Here is a 17,717-nt window from a genome sequence, read left to right on the forward strand (position 1 = left end):
CTCCTTGAAGCCTGAGGGCATTTTGCCTGTCTCGTATATCTTGCATAAATAGATTTGTCTGTTCCCCAAGGACCTCAATAATTCTGAAGCAATACCATCTACTCAAAGTGCCCTGTTTCATCTACTGACTGTCAGTACTCATCCATATTCTTTGTGCAGTGTCTCATTTCCCAGCGTATCTTTATGTACTTCCTCTTTCCTTTTCATAATTTTGTCTTCAAGTTTCTTTTCTTTGTATAGCGTTTCTATCTATTCCTTTTACCTTCCAACTTTCCCTCCTTTGTTTAGTACTGTCTTCTACTCTAAGCTTATGATAGTCATACTGCCCATTCTCTTTTCTCAAAATATTTGTAATTTTCCTATCTGCAACATCTATCTTTTTCCATAGCCATGTGTGCTCCTGTAACTTTGCGTTTTTCTTCTAGCTATTCCAACATTTTCATTTTGCACTTCCTGTTAATCTCATCTTTTAGTCATTTGTATTCCCTTTGTCCTGCTTTATATGCAGCATTTTTATGTTTCCTTCTTTTTTCAGTTAAATTCAATATCTGATGTATTTTTCAACGATTTTTGCTGGAGCCTTCTCTTTTTGCCCATTTGATCCCCTGTTGATTTCACTATTTCATTTCTCAAAGTTATCCATTGACCTCATAGTGTATTCCTTTCCCCTGTTAGCACTCTGAAATTTTCAACAACCATTGGTTCTTTCAATTTATCCAAACTAGTCTCTTGAAATTCTTTCCTTGCCCACTTTAACAACCATAAGCTTTTTCTGTATGTACAAGTGCATTAAAGCACTGAATCATGTCTATCTTCTGAGACAAGTAATAGTACCAGTATTGCTTCGTGGGTTCTCACATTTCTCCAGAACCGGAACTGATCTTACCTACATGTGCCCCTGTAAATTCTTTGCAGTTTAAAACTGGGTTTTGAACCCTGTCTTACAATTATATGATCTGACTAAAACCTTCCAGTGCCACCACATGACTTCCATGGATACAACTTTCTTTCATGATTTTGAAACCAAAGTTTAGCATTAATAAAATATGTTCTGTGCAAAATTCTTCCAGGTGGCTGCTGCTTCCTGTCCATTCCCACAGTGTATGTTCTCCTCCTAGTTTCCTTCTCTTCCTTTTCTTACTGTCAAATTACAGTCTCCCATCACAGTTACATTTATGTGTCCCATAAGAATCTGTATAATTTCTTTTACCTCATCATATATTATTTCCGTCTGTTTGTCATCTGTGGAGCTAATAGGCATATAAACTTATACCACTAGGTTTGGCTTTGCTTCTGTCTTGGCTATGTTGTTCGTAGCAGCTCACCAGCATTTTCTTATTCATTATTAAATCTTCTCCTGCATTCTCTCTCTTTGATTTTGAGTTGATAATCCTGCACTCATCTGATAAAAAGTCTTCATCTTTCTGTCATCTCAATTCACTAATTCACACTACATTTAATTTTGCCCTATCCATTTCCTTTTTTTAAATTCTCTAACCTACATACCCAATTAAAGGATCTAACATTCCATGCTGTGACCCATAGAAAATCAGTCTTGTTTTCTGTGATGGCAATCTCCTCCTGAGTAGGCCCCAGCTGGAGATCTGATTTGTGGACTACATTACCTCCGAAATATCTTACCCAAGTGGATGTCAGCATCAAAATCCATATTGTTGAGTTGCATGCCCTTGGTGGAGAAACAACGGCTGCTAGTTTTCCCTAACTTTCGGCTGTTGACATTGCCAGCACAGCAAGGTCATACTGGCTAATGTTACATGCCCAGGTCAGTCAGTCATCCAGATTGTTGCCCTACTGCAACTACTGGAAACACTGCTGCCCATCTTCAAGAACCATATGTGAGTTTGGTCTCTCTGCAGATATCCTTCCGGTGTAGTTGTACAGCTGTCTGCATTGCTGAGGCATGCAGGCACCACCGTGGCAGGGTCCATGATTCAGGATCAGTGCATTCTGATATTGTATTTTTCATTTACAGAATTCTTTAAGGGCTTCATGGTAGTACATGAGGACACGTTATTGATCAGCAGTGACAGATCGTTTTTTAAAATCTAAAATACTTTTTTTGCTTCGTCTCATTTTAATGCAAAGCAAATTGAGTATTGCTTTTCCAGTGATAGCATTCTGTTAGTGTAGTTACCTATGGCTTTCGCAATCCCTCAAAATTTGACTCTGGTTTTGCAGCTGCATACTTATCTATAATGTTGAAATGGGGACATGTTAGATGGTGCCAGATAGGGTGAATAGCATGGATCTTCCAGCAATTCGCGTTTCAGATTCCCCAGATTTCCAGTACTAAGTCACATTTTGTGACAGGACATACATCTTTTCTTCTAACTGATGTAGTTGCAAAATAATCGATAAGAAAAATCTCTTTTGTACCCAAGAAATCGTTGACCATACCATTTTCAGGAGGTGAAGTCAGCCTTGCCCTCTCCTGGAATTTGCAACACACACTTTTTACTCATTTCTAGAAATGATTGTCTGTGATTTTACTTAACCACAGGTTTAGTCCTTGCTGGTGTTACTCTGCCAATGTGATCAGAAATAATGTGTGGTATTGGCAACAAGTATTTAATTTGCATGTGTTTGCTTAATATATTTTCCACAATAAATTATGATGCCTTTTTCATCTCTGCTGTGGTTTAGGCCCTGCCCCATAATACAGACACATGTAAACTGTTGCTGAAGAGTGCAAAAATAGAATTGACAAACTCCTCTCTCTCTCTCTTTCTCTTTCTTTCTTTCTTGTATGTTGTATCCTTACCGAGCTGCAGAAAAGAACAAGTCCAACGCCATGATATGTGGACTATAGTATAGCTGGCCAACATCTGTCAACAGTTTGTAGGATACCCTTCCAGTACTCCTTAATAATCAGTCATATACCTTATGTGTATGCACAACTTAGACCAGATCTGGCTTGTTGAGACTACATTTACCTTTAAATGACAGAATGATTTGCAGTAAACTCTGAAAGACACAACCACCTTATACAGTAGATGTGTACCTCTACCAGGGATAATCATACAGCCTTTTTGTCAACTTGAAAAAATAAAGTTGTGTAATTAATCTTTTGTTTGTGGTCTGCAGTCCTAGCATACATTGAAATTCCCACGTGTCAGTGTCCATAGCACACTGTTAGAGGAGCTGAAACAGTGCACTCCATTTGTAAAGTAGAGTATCATAACAGGAATTTGTTTTATGCATTTAAAGGGGAAGAATTTCTACATCAATCAGTGCTGACAACAATACGCCACCATATGACCCTGTGGTTAGGTAGAGCAGTTGCTTCCAGAGTGGTGAAACAAATCCAAACAAACGAATTGCTGCCCACCTGATGGAAAAACCCGAGAATCGCATGGGAAGCAGAGGCCTGTTACTTGAAGATCAGTTTGTCCAATCGAGATGATAGTGGAAAAAGTGAAACTGCTATGGGGCAGTTTTTAACATCTGGCACAATGTTTTCAACATGACAATGGTCACTGCCCACTGGATTTCTGCAACTGTTCTTACCCATTCAGAAAGGCTGCCAAACTGAGGCAGCAACAGAAATTTTGTGGGTGTGTCAGGCAAATCCAGATGACTTCTTTACCCACCTAATATCCATAGACGAATGCTGTTTGTACCATTATGATCCAGGGAAAATGGGGCAAAGCAAGCAGTAGTAATGTGGAGTCATCACCACAAAAAGACCTGCACCAGGCGAACGGTCTACCTGACGGGTGGCCCTAGCCACACGACATTTCCATTTTTACCACAAAAAAGGGAGGGAGGGGATGATTAAGTCTCAACAACTCATTGGGCAGGGTGATAAGAGTGATGATGCTTGTTGTGTTTTAGGGTTAGCAAGGCATGGTCTAATAGATTATGCTCACGTGGGGCAAACTGTTACAGTCGCATAGTAACGGAATCACATGGCAAGGTTACAGGATACTGTCAGTACAGAATCTCGTGGGCAATTGTCTAAGTGGGTGTAAATCTCCATGACAATCCCATCACTCTGCACAGGATGTAGTCACATATGCTGCTTCTTTGGGCTATCAAACTTTGTTTCGTCTCTTGTATTCTCCTGACTGTATATCCAGTGACTTCTTCCTCTTTCCTCAGATGAAGAAAACATTGCACTATAGGCATTTCTAAAATGAAAACAGACTCATTTTTGAAGTAGGACATTTCCTGAACAGCCAAAATGCAGATTCCTACTACCATCACCTCTGCCTAATCATCCATCTTAAGGGAAAGTGTGTCACATTGAATGATGAATAGGTAGAGAATGACTAAAGTGTCACCAAGTGTCATAGTCACATCTTGATTGATTTAGGAGTTAGTAAAAACTTCATAACTACCTCTCATTTCCTTCATATACGGCCTCAAATCCATTAGTTGGATATAGAATATGCCATTTACTGTGCTAGAAGTGATAGCATGAAATTTTTGTCAAAACCCCTCTGTATGTAGAGAAGTAATTACAAAATTCTATAGGAATGTGTCAAACTATGTTCATGAGAACTGTCTTGTTTCTATTCTAGACTGTTAAGAATTTATTCTGCTGTCCAGTTTTAGTGTATGTCTAGGTTGTTTATCACATGCATCTAGACATATGTGGGGTCTTGGTTATGCTTTACACCAACTACATTAAACACTTAGCTTTCATTACATATTTGTTCAACTCAGATTTAAAAAGTAGAAAACATGTAAAAATGTTATGCATCCATTAACTGAATTTTTTAAGCAAACATTGTAATATACAGTCTGAGACAGAAATAATTTTACAACTTTTGGGGGCACGTTCCTCATCCCAGAAGAAGAAACACTGCCTATAATGACAGACAGGTTTTGAAAGATTATGAGGACAGTACACTGTCGGTGAGCCAGTGTCTTCATGTGGGACATTCTCCAGTGTCTCTTGTGCAGCAAGCTTAATGCCTGTTGGTGGAAGTGTGGTGGGGTGACCACCTGATGTGCGCCTGTCTCACTGTCCAAAGAATTACACAATCATCAAGTGGGAGTTTGTGAAAAATATGTTTCCAGGAGCTGAACACATTTGCCAACTGGCAGGTGAGGTAAATTGGCCATTCATGAGTCATGTAGAGGAGGGACTGCCACAGGATGGGTTCCCAGTTTGTGGTGGTGGCAACATGAGCAGTTTTAATGGACAAACCGTACAACATAAGTTGCTGCTGTGGAAGCAGAGGACCTCCTGTTAGCTGAAATCAGGGTTCGAGCCAGCGGGCAGATATGACAACACATTGGCATTGGAATGCTATGCCACAGAAACTCCTGGAGACTGGAGTGTGGCCTCAATAATGCCACCAACGGCTTTTAATGCGTAATCAGGGAAAACTGAATTCCAAATACATAGACATAAAATTTTTTCCGTGGTAAACTTTATCGTCAGTTCCTCCTTCTCAATCTGGCATTAGTTTTGTTGTGCAGTGGTTAATGCTATGGGCACTCTGGAAGCAACTGCGCTACCTAACCACAGGGTCATATGGTGGTGTATTGTTGTCATATACTTCCATCAACTCAGCACTGATTGATGCAGAAATTCTTCCCTTTCAAATGCAGAATACAAATTCCTGTTATGATACTGTACTTTATGAATGGAGTGCACTATTTTGTTTCAGCTCCTGTAACAGTGCGCTATGGACACTGACACACGGGAATTTCAATGTCACACTCTTCATTACATAACTGATTGAAGGGTTATGTAGTGTGGGTCTCACTGAGTAAAAACTTGCAATAATAGTTTATTTTGCCCAAAAACACTTGTAATTCAGGGAAATTTGTCGGGCGTGGTAAGGAGTCTATTGTGGATGCATTCTGATCAGTTGGCCTGGTTCCCTCTTTGGTGAGCCAGTGCTCCAAATACTATGTTTCTGGCTTCTTTGGATGCTTATGGGGGCTGAGGTAGTGCCAAATGGGAGCTGCTTTAACTTGTACAAACGAAAAGGTGTATTAATGATAATGAGGTTCTATAATTCCTCACCTAAAGGTAACAAGAGTTAAGCACAGGAGGTCAGTGTTGGAGTAGAATTCCCCTCCAGCAAGTTTGGTGAAAGGGTCTTTGGGCTGGGGGATAGGATAAGTTCCTGCCTGCAATTGAGCATTGGTTCTAGCCTTGAAATCTGCACCAAGTCGGAGAGAACCGTAGGCTGTCTATCTGATGATGACTAGGGGAGTGGCCCAAGCACTAGATTTAATCAGCTCAGTAACCCCAGCAGCCTGAATATCCTACTTCACAACATCACGTAGGTAACTGGAAATGGTCTGATACTTTTTGCATAACATCTGGCCGAAGAGTTACTTGTACCTGAAAATCTGATGCACATCCCAAATCTGGCTGAAATAGAAATGCAAACACAGTGCAGAGATTATCCAGTTCCTGGAAAGGGACTGCAAGTGACTCACCGCTGACTGCATCAGAAATAGAAAACCCAAAGATATAAAGGCATCAAGGCCGAACATATTGGTAGCAGAAAGGTGATCAACCACACACAAATAATGAAGTGAACCACGTACTGTTTTTGTAGGCCACATTGACTGAGATCTGCAACATCAACCCATAAGTACTTGCATCACACTGAAGAACCACCTTGAAAATGGAAATAACTTTTATCAATTGCTTTGTACACTTAATTGTTCCAGTGACCTATGATAAACTATTGTTAGAAGGGGTTGTTTCACATAATATCTGTAGAATCTCAGAAATTTTTCGCTTGGACAGGCACAAAACATTTCCACTATTGAAAGATTTTAGTTGTTCTTCTATTCTGCCATCACTTATCTCAATATCTGCTAGTTTGTGGTTTGTGTGACTGCTGAAAGAAGGTTGTATGATGATCATGAAAGATGAAACAAGCATAACAATTCCTGTTTTTCCATTTTAATATGGACTTCACATCTGGAAGTTTTGCCATACCTACTACAGTTGTGCGAAACTTATTAGGGATGCCATTAGCTTGTTGCTTGTTCCCCACATTAATGTGTTTAATGTAACTTACTGTGAACATAGCTATGATTATGTATGTATAAAACACTCAAGGTGGTGAATCTAGCCAGTTGCTAAATAATGAAGTAAAGTGTTTGTAATATGTAAGGATTTTCACTTGGATCTGAGTAACACAGTGATTGACAGTGGAGCATGGAAAGGGGTGATGTTGTTTAGCTGTTATGCACAAGCACAGTATGGCTCCAGTAGCAGCAGCTGTGCAGTTCTTCTCTGGTATGTTCCCAATTAACATGCAGTGTGGCGTGTTATTTTTGCAGGATCGTCAGTTCCTAAGCAGTTTCACAGTTGACTTCACACATTCCTTAAAAGAAACATACCACACTGAGAACCAAAGCAAATAAGAACAAATCCAACAATTATGTTACAGAGTGTAATTGTCATCCGAACTAACAAGTAGCTGACAGCTGAGGTAGCGGAGCAGTATGAAAACTCTTCACTGGGCAGACGATATGACCAAACTCATGTTGTGATTGCTTGTTGCCGTGACAGCTGTCTATACATGGTTGTCAGTCATTTTATTATTATGATCCTGGTATAGATGTTGTGCAAAGGATGAATAATAAACTGGTAATAAACGTAGTCTTAATATTTCCTCTGAGATTATTTCTCTCAGTTTAGTTGTCTCGTAAATGCAACAAACCTTTAATGCACTGTACTGTTGACGCCAACTGATTTGGCTGGAACAAAACATCAGTGTATCTGAGACATCAGTTCATTACCCACACTCTCCTTACTTTACACAAATGGTATGATTGACCTCACCACAAATCAGATAACATTGCTTCTATTTTCAGCTACTCGCTAAGAAATCATTGTAATGTATTTTTCTTATATCTGTAACCTGAGCACTTCATTGATATTTTTTTATAATTATGTAAAACCCAACACAAAGTTTTTAAAAGCAACCTGAAGAACATCCTAACATTCCAGTTGTGACTTCTGAATGCACAAGAAAAAATATCTGAAACAGTTTTCAGATTAATGTAAAAGTTAACTTGTTAAATAAAGTGTTACAGAACTGAAGACGGTGTACTTCAAATGTAAACCAATAACATAGGAATATTAAAAACTCCACTCAATAAGTACACTCTTGGTCATGAGGCATTCAGAGTTTCTCGTGCAGTGTAAGGTATTGTAACCCCAATCCTTCTGTGAAGTTAATTTCACAAGCCTTCAGTGTTAACCATTGTAGTCTTTAAACAAGTTGTAAGAGTGGAAAGGGATCTTTCACATTTGAGAGGGCAGGAAGAAGCAAAGGAAGTCCTTTGTCACGTAATAATCACTATGAGCCTAAACTATCCTAGCAGCTTAAACAAAACTAGTAATGCTAATAGTTTAAAATTGGTTTTTTGCATCATTAATGAACACTGAAGTGCCAAAGAAACTGCTATAGGCATGCATATTCAAATACAGAGATATGTAAACAGGCAGAATAAGGCACTGTGGTCACCTACACCTGTAAAAGACAACAAGTGTCTGGTACAGTTGTTACATCAGTTACTGCTTCTTCAATGGCAGGTTATCAAGATTTAAGTGAATTTGAACGTTGTGTTGTATTTGGCGCATGAGCAATGGGACACAGCATCTCTGAGGTAGTGATGAAGTGGGGATTTTCCCATATGGCCATTTCATGAGTGCTCCATGAATATCAGGAATCCGGTAAAACATCAAATCTCTGACATCACTGCGGCCAGAAAAAGATCCTGCAAGAACTGTAATGACGACGACTGAAGAGAATCGTTCAACACTACAGAAGTGCAAGCCTTCTGTAAATTGTTGCAGATTTCAACGCTGGGCGACAAGTGTCAGCATGCAAACCATTCAACAAAACATCATCAACATGGGTTTTCAGAGCCGAAAGCCCACTTGTGTACCCTTAATGACTGCACGACATGAAGCTTTACGCCTTGCATGGGCCTGTCAACACTGACATTGGACTATTGATGACTGGAAACATGGTGCCTAGTCAGACGAGTCCCCTTTCAAATCGTATCGAGCAGATAGATGTGTAGGGGTATGGAGACAACCTCATGACTCCATAGACCCTGCATGTCAACGGGACTGTTCGAGCTGCTGGAGGCTTTGTAATGGTGTGGAGCATGTGCAGATGGTGTGATATGGGACCCTTGATACGTCTAGATACGACTCTGACTAGTGACATGTGTGGAAGTATCCTTCTGATCACCTGCATCCATTCATGTCCATTGTGCATTCTGTCGGACTTCAGTAATCCCAGAAGGGTAATGTGACACCCCGCCCATCCAGAATTGCTAGAGTGGCTCCAGGAACACTCTTCTGAGTTTAAACACTTCCACTGGCCACTAAACTCCCCAGACATGAGAACATTATTGAGCATTTCTGGGATGCCTTGCAACACGCTGTTCAGAAGAGATCCCCATCCCCTCGTGCTCTTATGGATTTACGGACAGCCCTGCTGAATTCTTGGTGTCAATTCCCTCCAACAGTACTTCATACATTATAGCTCGCGTCACCTAGGTTGGCGCTTCTGCGCATTGGGGCGGAGCGGAAAGGAAGTGTGTGGGGATGAGAACACCACATGCGTGGCAGCAGAGTGTGGACAAACAAAGTCCACGTTGCCGAACTGCGTTGCTGCGAACAGCAGTCAGGCTCATTTGCCTATGGTTCAAATCTATGAGGGAAATAATAAATATTAAAACCAATTTCACTCAGTTGTCATGAGAGAAATATTAATTCACGCCTTGACAACTTTGCATTCACTGCTCCACAGATTTACTGTGCATGACGTTGGGAGGCAAGAACACCTGACACAGCTTTCTGAAGATGTGAAGTACAATTTTTCTCAAAATGACAATTGTCAAACAACTAGATCATTGAAACTGCTTGCAATAATTACCATTTATTGTGATTTGAACTGCATTATAAGTGAAAATTTAATACACAACGAATGTGTGTGTGTGTGTGTGTGTGTGTGTGTGTGTGTGTGTGTGTGTGTGTGTGTAGTTGTGTTTGGCAGTAGTTACATGGAATCTCTGCGTATAGAGAAGAATTAGTGATAGAAAAGATTAATGTAAAAAACAATCTTAAAAATTGTCAGTAAGTTGTCATACTTTTTGCTGTCAATGAGCATTATGAGGGTAAACTAACACATTTTGTATTACAGTGAGAGAGCGCATTTATAATCCATTGAACAAGCAAACAATTAACCATCATCCTGAATAACTCCAGGGAATGCTGACCGATAACATAAAAAACCACCGATGTCTCGACAAGTAACAGTTACTGTCATTTTAGGGCCTTATCCAGTTCATGCCTTGAAAATGACAGAGGTTTACATGTGGAAATATTGGACTTAAAACGAATTTATTCAGCTGCATTCTCGCATGTTATTAAAGCATACAACATGTTGGGGGAAGCTTAACTTCTCCTTGGGCAATATTTTGAACGCTATAGTCTGCATAACTAAAAGGATACAAATTCCTAATCAAAAAGGCTAGGAAGTTCTCATTATTATGTATGCAACTGATATGTTGACAAACACATTTTTTAAACCACGAGTCTTTAAAACTAAGAATTATTATTACTTTGTTCCAAAGTCTATATCGTAATACTATTGTCACTTCTATTTGAGTCTGTTTTTAAACAATCTGATTGTAAATTTATGATGATAGGTTCAAGGCTTATATCCATCATCACTTCCCTGTCAAATTCTTATTTCTAAAGCTTTTCAGCATGCCATACGAGCAGTGCGCGTGCTGCATGTGGAATATTGTCTATTGCCTCATCAAGTAGAATGTTGTCTATTGCCTCATTGTCTGTTGTCTCATGCACAAGCGATTCACTGTATGTTGTCTTGATTCCCCCCGCCCCCCCCCCCCTCCCTCCCATATAGCTTTAAAACCCTTTGCCCAAATTAATTCTATGTGGCTACAATGACACAGTGACACGGGGGTAAACGCAAAACTGTGTGAGCCCATTCACAAGCAAGGAAGTCAAGTTTGTATGTTCTGTCACTTGACTTGTATAAATTAACGAGCTGCAGGAGATCATCACAAGTCTGGTTTATACAGTGCTTAATATTTTTAAGCTGGGGAAACATATCCACTTTTCTGTTGTTTGTACTTGATATTTTCCTGTAACAGTTGAATTATAATTGGCACTGACCAACTTCGAAGCAAGGTATGACAAGATTTGTGAATCACGTCACAAAAATGACAGCGTTCATTTCCAAATGGTAATCACTGCTGTTTTTCTTACATGTAAGTACAAGTTTATTCTCAGAAACAGAAATAGGAGAAGAGTCAGCATGCAGAATAATTATCTGAGAATCTATTCCTATGAGAACATTAAAACTGCCAGTACCAGCACTCATTTTCCAGCAGGTCGTCTTCAAATGATTCTAATTGACCCATGTTTCATCACTGCTGAACTACCTCCTTCTCTTGTATCGTGAATCTTTATGTGAGATGTAGTTCGTGCTGTACCTATGTTCTTTGAACTAAAAACTCTCTTCTTAACTTATCTGTAAACAACATGTTTTAAAATTCTTTACATTGATGAACCTGCATAACTGTAACACATTTTTGTGATATCAGACAGTCATCACTCACATGAAGCACTTTAAAACATTATCATTAAAACCATTCATTTTTGTTACAGGTTAATACGATTTCGATGCTTTCCAGGCAACACGAAACCAAGTGTTTCTATGGTTCCTACAGCTCTGACACTTTCGTTTAAAATTCTTTTTACAACTCTTATGCCGACACCACATGGCTCTACAGTCCGTTCTTGTGTTTTCAAAGGTCAACAGTAGGAGACCTGCTTTCAAATTCACATTTGAAAAAGTTATAAATGCGGCAAATAATCTGCCTCACCTGCTTGTGAAGCACTTCACATTTATTGCCGTCACCTGACGCCTTTTTTTTTTTATCACACATAAACATTTACAGATACACATTCATAGTTATACTGCTGCAAGGAAAAAAGAAGAAAAAAAATTACAGTTGAATGAATAATTTGGTTGTCACAAAGTACGGCAACAGTGCAGCATGTAGGAACGAGATTCTCACACTCTAGCTGTAACTCTCAGCTAGCCACCTAGAAAGAGAATGAATATTATTGGCTGCCGGTGGCTAGTGGAGGGGGATGCACAGAACGGCGGAAAATGGGGCCGCCTTCTTACATGACGCGAACTTTAGTCAAGTCCACACCATGTCGTGTTGCATCACTTCTGAAAGCTCACAGGGGCCCTACATGATATTAGGCAGGTGTACCAGTTTCTTTGGCTCTTCAGTGTATAACTATTTGTGGATTGTTTGCTACTATAACCTTAGTATATGGTTTTGAAAATTGTGAGACCAACAGTCCTTGCAAATTAAATTTTTTTCTGATAATAAAGTCAGAGAAATATTTCATGTGTAGTTTGTGAGAAAGTAATTTTTCAGCACTGTAAAATATAACAGCCATTGAATATGCATGCGGTTTGACATTGTTACTAATTTTTGCAAAGTGGAGGAACTGTTAGATGTCCTCCCCTTGTCCTCAGAATCTTTCATGATGGCATGACTGAATAAAAATTCTCTTCAGTTTCAGTACACAACACGGGTAAACACGTACTAGGGCATGCAGGGGGTAGGGGAGGGGGGAGGCCCAGGATAAGCGGTGGCTTTCCTCACCAAGAAAAAGCAAGGAATGATGCTCCACATTTATAGGAGGGTGGAATGGCAGTTTTAAAGATTGAGTCTGGTACCTTTTACTTTGAATCATGGTGTCCCATATTGGGCCATACCATATATTATAAGATCTAAATTCTGGACTTTGTTTCACACATGTAAGAAGGACACTTTGCCCATTAGAGCAGTCAGTAATTTTAACTCCTGAAGATGGTTGAAAATATAGTCAGTAGCCTGAGAATTTAAACTCAATTGATATGATTGAAAACTAAGAGTTTTATTATTTGTGTAGCATGTCTGCCAGGGATAACATGACAGTTGTAATTAAGAAAACACCATAGTTGTTTCTGACTGTTGCTGTCAGTGACCTAAACCCTAGTTCTAGATATGACCACCTACCAGAAAAATTAACCTTCCAAAAGACGTAGACTATACTTACAGTATAGTAATATACAATACAAAAGTAATAAAAATATGCATTTTTGAGCATAACATGTTGTCATAGGAGCAACGACGCATATGACATAATCTGTTACCAAAAAATCATCCATAAAGTAAGTTATAATGCACCTAGTATATCTACAGATATGACTTGTTCCTACATCAAAATCACAAGTGTCATTAATGTATCCAATGTATGAAACTTCCGTTTTAGATACTTTAAAATCGCCTAAGGCCAAAATTGTACAATCATATAAGAAATAAAGAAAATGGCAGCTGAAGGCTTCAAGAAATTATTCAAAAAGTTCATCACAGCTGTGGACCCTATCGCATTGAAAATATACTTACAGTAGTAACATTCTGTCTTTGATTCTGTCAGGATTCCTACTCAATTGTACATCTTCCCCTATTCTATTCTCAGAGTATAATTAGGACATCAATGACATGACTATAAAATTATTATAACAAATACAAGGGGCATTCAATAAGTAATGCAATACTTTTTTTGTGAAAGCAGTGTGGTTTTATTCAAGATTACAGGACGCCCTATTATTCCCCACTCTTTTATCTACAAAACCCTATTTTTCAACATAATCTCTTTACTGGTCAATGTTGGAGCCAAGATCATGCTGCATCAGTAACCTCCCCACCATCCAACTACTGCTTGCCTCAGAGTGCATCCTTCATAAGGCCAAACACATGGAAATTGGAGATCAGGGCTGTAGGGTAGATGAGGACCAATGAAGTTTTGTGAGCTCCTTTCAGGTGGACAGACTTACATGAGGTCTTGCATTTTTATGGAGAAAGAAAAGTTCGTTAGCATTTTTGTGGCCACAAACACGCTGAAGTCATTTCTTCTGTTTGCAAGTTGATCGTTGCACCTTGAGGATGGGCATCAAACAGAATAACCCCTTCAGAGTCCCAGAAGACTGTCATTATGACTTTACCGGGTGGGAGAGCGGCTTTGAACTTTTTCTTTGTAAGAGAGGTGGTATAATGCCAGTCCATGGATTACCGTTTTTGTTTCCGGGTCAAAGTGATGAACACGTTTCATCACCTATGATGATGATTGACAAAAAATTGTCACAATCAGCTTTGTAATGCATGACCAGTTCTGCACAGATGGTCCTTCATTGCTCTTAATGGTCTTCTGTTAGATGGTCAGAAGGAACCAAGTGGGCACATACCTTTGAGTATCCCAACTGGTGGACAAGTGTGTCAGCACTACCTACAGAGACGTCCAGTGGAACAACAAGGTGTTTGATTGTGCTCTGTAAATCACCTTGAATGAGAAGTCACAGCTGCGTGCAGCCGGAGGGCATGTGGGTGATTGGAAGGGTTTGTGCGACCTTGTTGTGATGGTGACCGACGCCTTACTCTGTGACTTACCATGCTTTTGTTCACTGCCAGGTCTCTGTTGATGGTCACGTAGTCTGCTGCCACCTGTTGGAACTACATTAAATTATAGGGGCTGAAGTCGGAATATTCCATCATGTTGCACAACAAATTCCACATTCTTCAACCGAAATTTGCTGGGGAAAAATCTGTCACATTATTTATTGAATGCACCTTGAACATTTGACTTACACGTGTTAACTTTTGTTTGATTGATTACTATTGTGCAAATACAGCGTTTTCCCTTAGAAGTCATGTGGAACACATGGGGCGGGGGGGATGGCACTAACTCAATTGTTGCGTGCACAGGGTTCAGAAGAGACAAACTGTGTACTATGAAGCTGAGTATAACCCTGATGCATGCACCAAAAATGCACAAAAGGAAATTCTTTTAATCTGAGGTACTGTAATTGTCTTCAGCACTATGTGTGGTAATTTCAGAATGAAGGCTGTTTCTAGTTAATACATGAAGCATTTTAAATATTTTATGTTGGAATCATGACAGAATTATTACTCTTTTCATTAATTTGAAAAGTGTATCAATATGATGTATTCACATTTTTGTGACTGTGTGAACATATACTGCCCACAACAACACAGCAATATCTTACAGATGGAAACAGAGTTACATTCCCAAACTTGTTCATATCCTACCACTGTCACTGTTGTTGATATTAATCTGTATTGTACTATGGTCTGTTTGTAACAACATAGAACACTGGTGTTTGGCAGGAAGTGAACAAGTGCTTCACAAAAAAGTATTAACAACATGGCATTTTCTCCCTCCCAACATTTTTGGTAATACTATTACTGTTATTATTATTATTATTATTATTATTATTATTATTATTATTATTACTATTATTTATTGTTATCTAAAATTTTATTAACCTTCAAAATAAAAAATATGTTCCGTCAAAGTTGCAGGGTTGTCAAAGTGTTCCATCAGAAGAAAAGTTTGGGAACCCCTGCTCTGTGGAGTGTGTATTATGCCATTCCTCTAGTACGCACAGAAAGTGGCTTTCTATTCACTTGACGTGTTTTTCATTCTTCTTTTCCCAGGAAGAGAAACAGTCAAAGGAGGAGCTGAATAGAAACCTGATGAAAATTAAGACTGCTTCTAAACAGCTGAATTGCAGTTACATTGAATTAAGAAAACAGTCAACATCTTTCCAAGCAGTACTGCGTGAACAGATTGTTGTGGCAACCGCAACACTACACACGATAATTGATCGACTGGCACAGTCACAAGCAGTAGAGAGTGTGGGCATTCTGCATGACATGAATGAAATGAACCAGGTAAAATACCTTTAGGGATCCAAAAGTATTTAATACAATTGTTTCATTTGGTGTATGTCATTTTAATCTCCACTTCTATTAACAACAGCTAGTTTATAATTGCATACTATGAGTCATAATGTGAGATTAAGACTTCAACTGTTAGCCATGAACCAACTGTAGGTCTGTTCAGCTATCTTCTGAACTGTGTCTGCTGAGGTTAAGTTTGGGCCCTTGATGAGTATGCTTATTTTATCACCCACTTTCTGTTGTCTCCAGATCTTTTCCATGCATACTACGTTATATCATGACTCTTAAACTAAGTATCTGAAAAATTCAGTTCTGTTTTGTGCAAAATATCCATGCAACTTCCCCATTCATTCCGTCTGAGATATACTATTTTTCCTTGTCTTCCTTTTCTACTTTTGAATTCTTTTCCCTGCACAATTAAATTTTCATCTCCTCTAACAATCTGAATAATTGATTTTGTGTCATTAAGTCTTTCAATTCTTTCTCCTGAGCTATTTGGCATATATATATGTCTTCTGTGGTGGGAGCTGGCTTTGGCTATAATAGTGTGTTCACTATGCAGCTCATGGTAGTTCAGCCACATTATTACTTTCTTATTCATTATTAGCTCTACTTCTGCATTATCCGAGCTATTCGCCGTTAGATTAGATAGATTCATCCCATTAGATATTATTCACTTGTGCCAGTGCTTTTTCTTAGCCCTGAAACACTTCTGGAACTAGGTCTTTGGAATAACTTTTATCTCTCTCAGCTAAGCATTTTTTAATCTCACCAGTGCTTGTAAAGCAATGGCCCTAAAATGTTTTTATTATTTTTTTCCGATCAGGCCAAAGGTGAATATGGTGATTGGGTTATCATTAAAACAATGATTTTGGCCAAAAATTCAAGAAAAAACAATGAAGTGTGAGCAGGTGCAATGTCTGGGTGCAAAGCTGTGAATTGTTTCACCACAAATCAGTATGTTCTTTTTTGATTAAAATGAGTTTTTTGTCCAGCCCATGAAGGCCCAAGGGATGTATTCCTGCTGCTGTGTTATCCTATGCCTTGCAGCAACACGCTGAGTGGTATAGAGGGGCATGTGATCAGCACTGTACTCTCTCTGCCATTTTGCAGAGACTTTCCAGTTCAGGTAGCCACTGCTACTCATTCAAGTAGTTCCTCAATTGGTTGTTGCAAGGCTGAATGCACCCTGTAAGTCAAGTAGCTCTTCAGTTGGCATCACGAGTCTCAGTGGACCCTGCACCAGTCCTCCCACCAAGGAGAAATTTTTGTCAGTAGCAGGAGTTGAACCTGCGTCCTCCACATGGCAGCTTTCTATTCTGACTACTGAGCTATGCAGGCAGACTCATTATTGTTATTATTATTTCTTTCCTTTCTCAGACGTTATGTCTGGTTAAAAATGGAAAGTGACGTGGAGCTTGATCAAGCGTGACTTCCATTTAACTGTACGGTATTTGTTAAATTGCATTTAGGAACTTTTGGGTAATTGAACATGTTTCAATAATTACAGATTAGTTGTATATATACGTTTGGATGTAGCTGTATTGTGTTGATGTACTGGTGGATATTGTGTGGTATGACTCCTGTAGTTGATAGTATAATTGGTATAATGTCAACTTTATCCAGATGCCACATGTCCTTGTCTTCCTCAGCCAGCTGGATGTATTTTTCAATTTTTTCTCCTGTTTTCTTCTGTATATTTGTTGTATTGGGTATGGATATTTCGATTAGTTGTGTTAATTTCTTCTTTTTATTGGTGAGTATGATGTCAGGTTTGTTATGTGGTGTTGTTTTATCTGTTATAATGGTTCTGTTCCAGTATAATTTGTATTCATCATTCTCCAGTACATTTTGTGGTGCATACTTGTATGTGGGAATGTGTTGTTTTATTA

General features: G+C 39.0%; 1 protein-coding gene across 1 annotated transcript in view; it reads left to right on the top strand.

Annotated features, from left to right (window-relative positions):
• Nucleotides 1–17,717, top strand: part of LOC124776229 (GRIP and coiled-coil domain-containing protein 2-like) — a 282,612-nt gene that overhangs the window by 104,676 nt on the left and 160,219 nt on the right. The window contains exon 7 of the mRNA XM_047251088.1: nucleotides 15,580–15,816. Within this exon, the coding sequence (XP_047107044.1) occupies nucleotides 15,580–15,816 (237 nt within the window). The remainder of the gene's footprint in view (nucleotides 1–15,579; nucleotides 15,817–17,717) is intronic.

The sequence above is a fragment of the Schistocerca piceifrons genome, chromosome 2 (assembly GCF_021461385.2).
Source record: "Schistocerca piceifrons isolate TAMUIC-IGC-003096 chromosome 2, iqSchPice1.1, whole genome shotgun sequence".
In the NCBI taxonomy this organism is placed as follows: Eukaryota; Metazoa; Arthropoda; class Insecta; order Orthoptera; family Acrididae; genus Schistocerca; species Schistocerca piceifrons.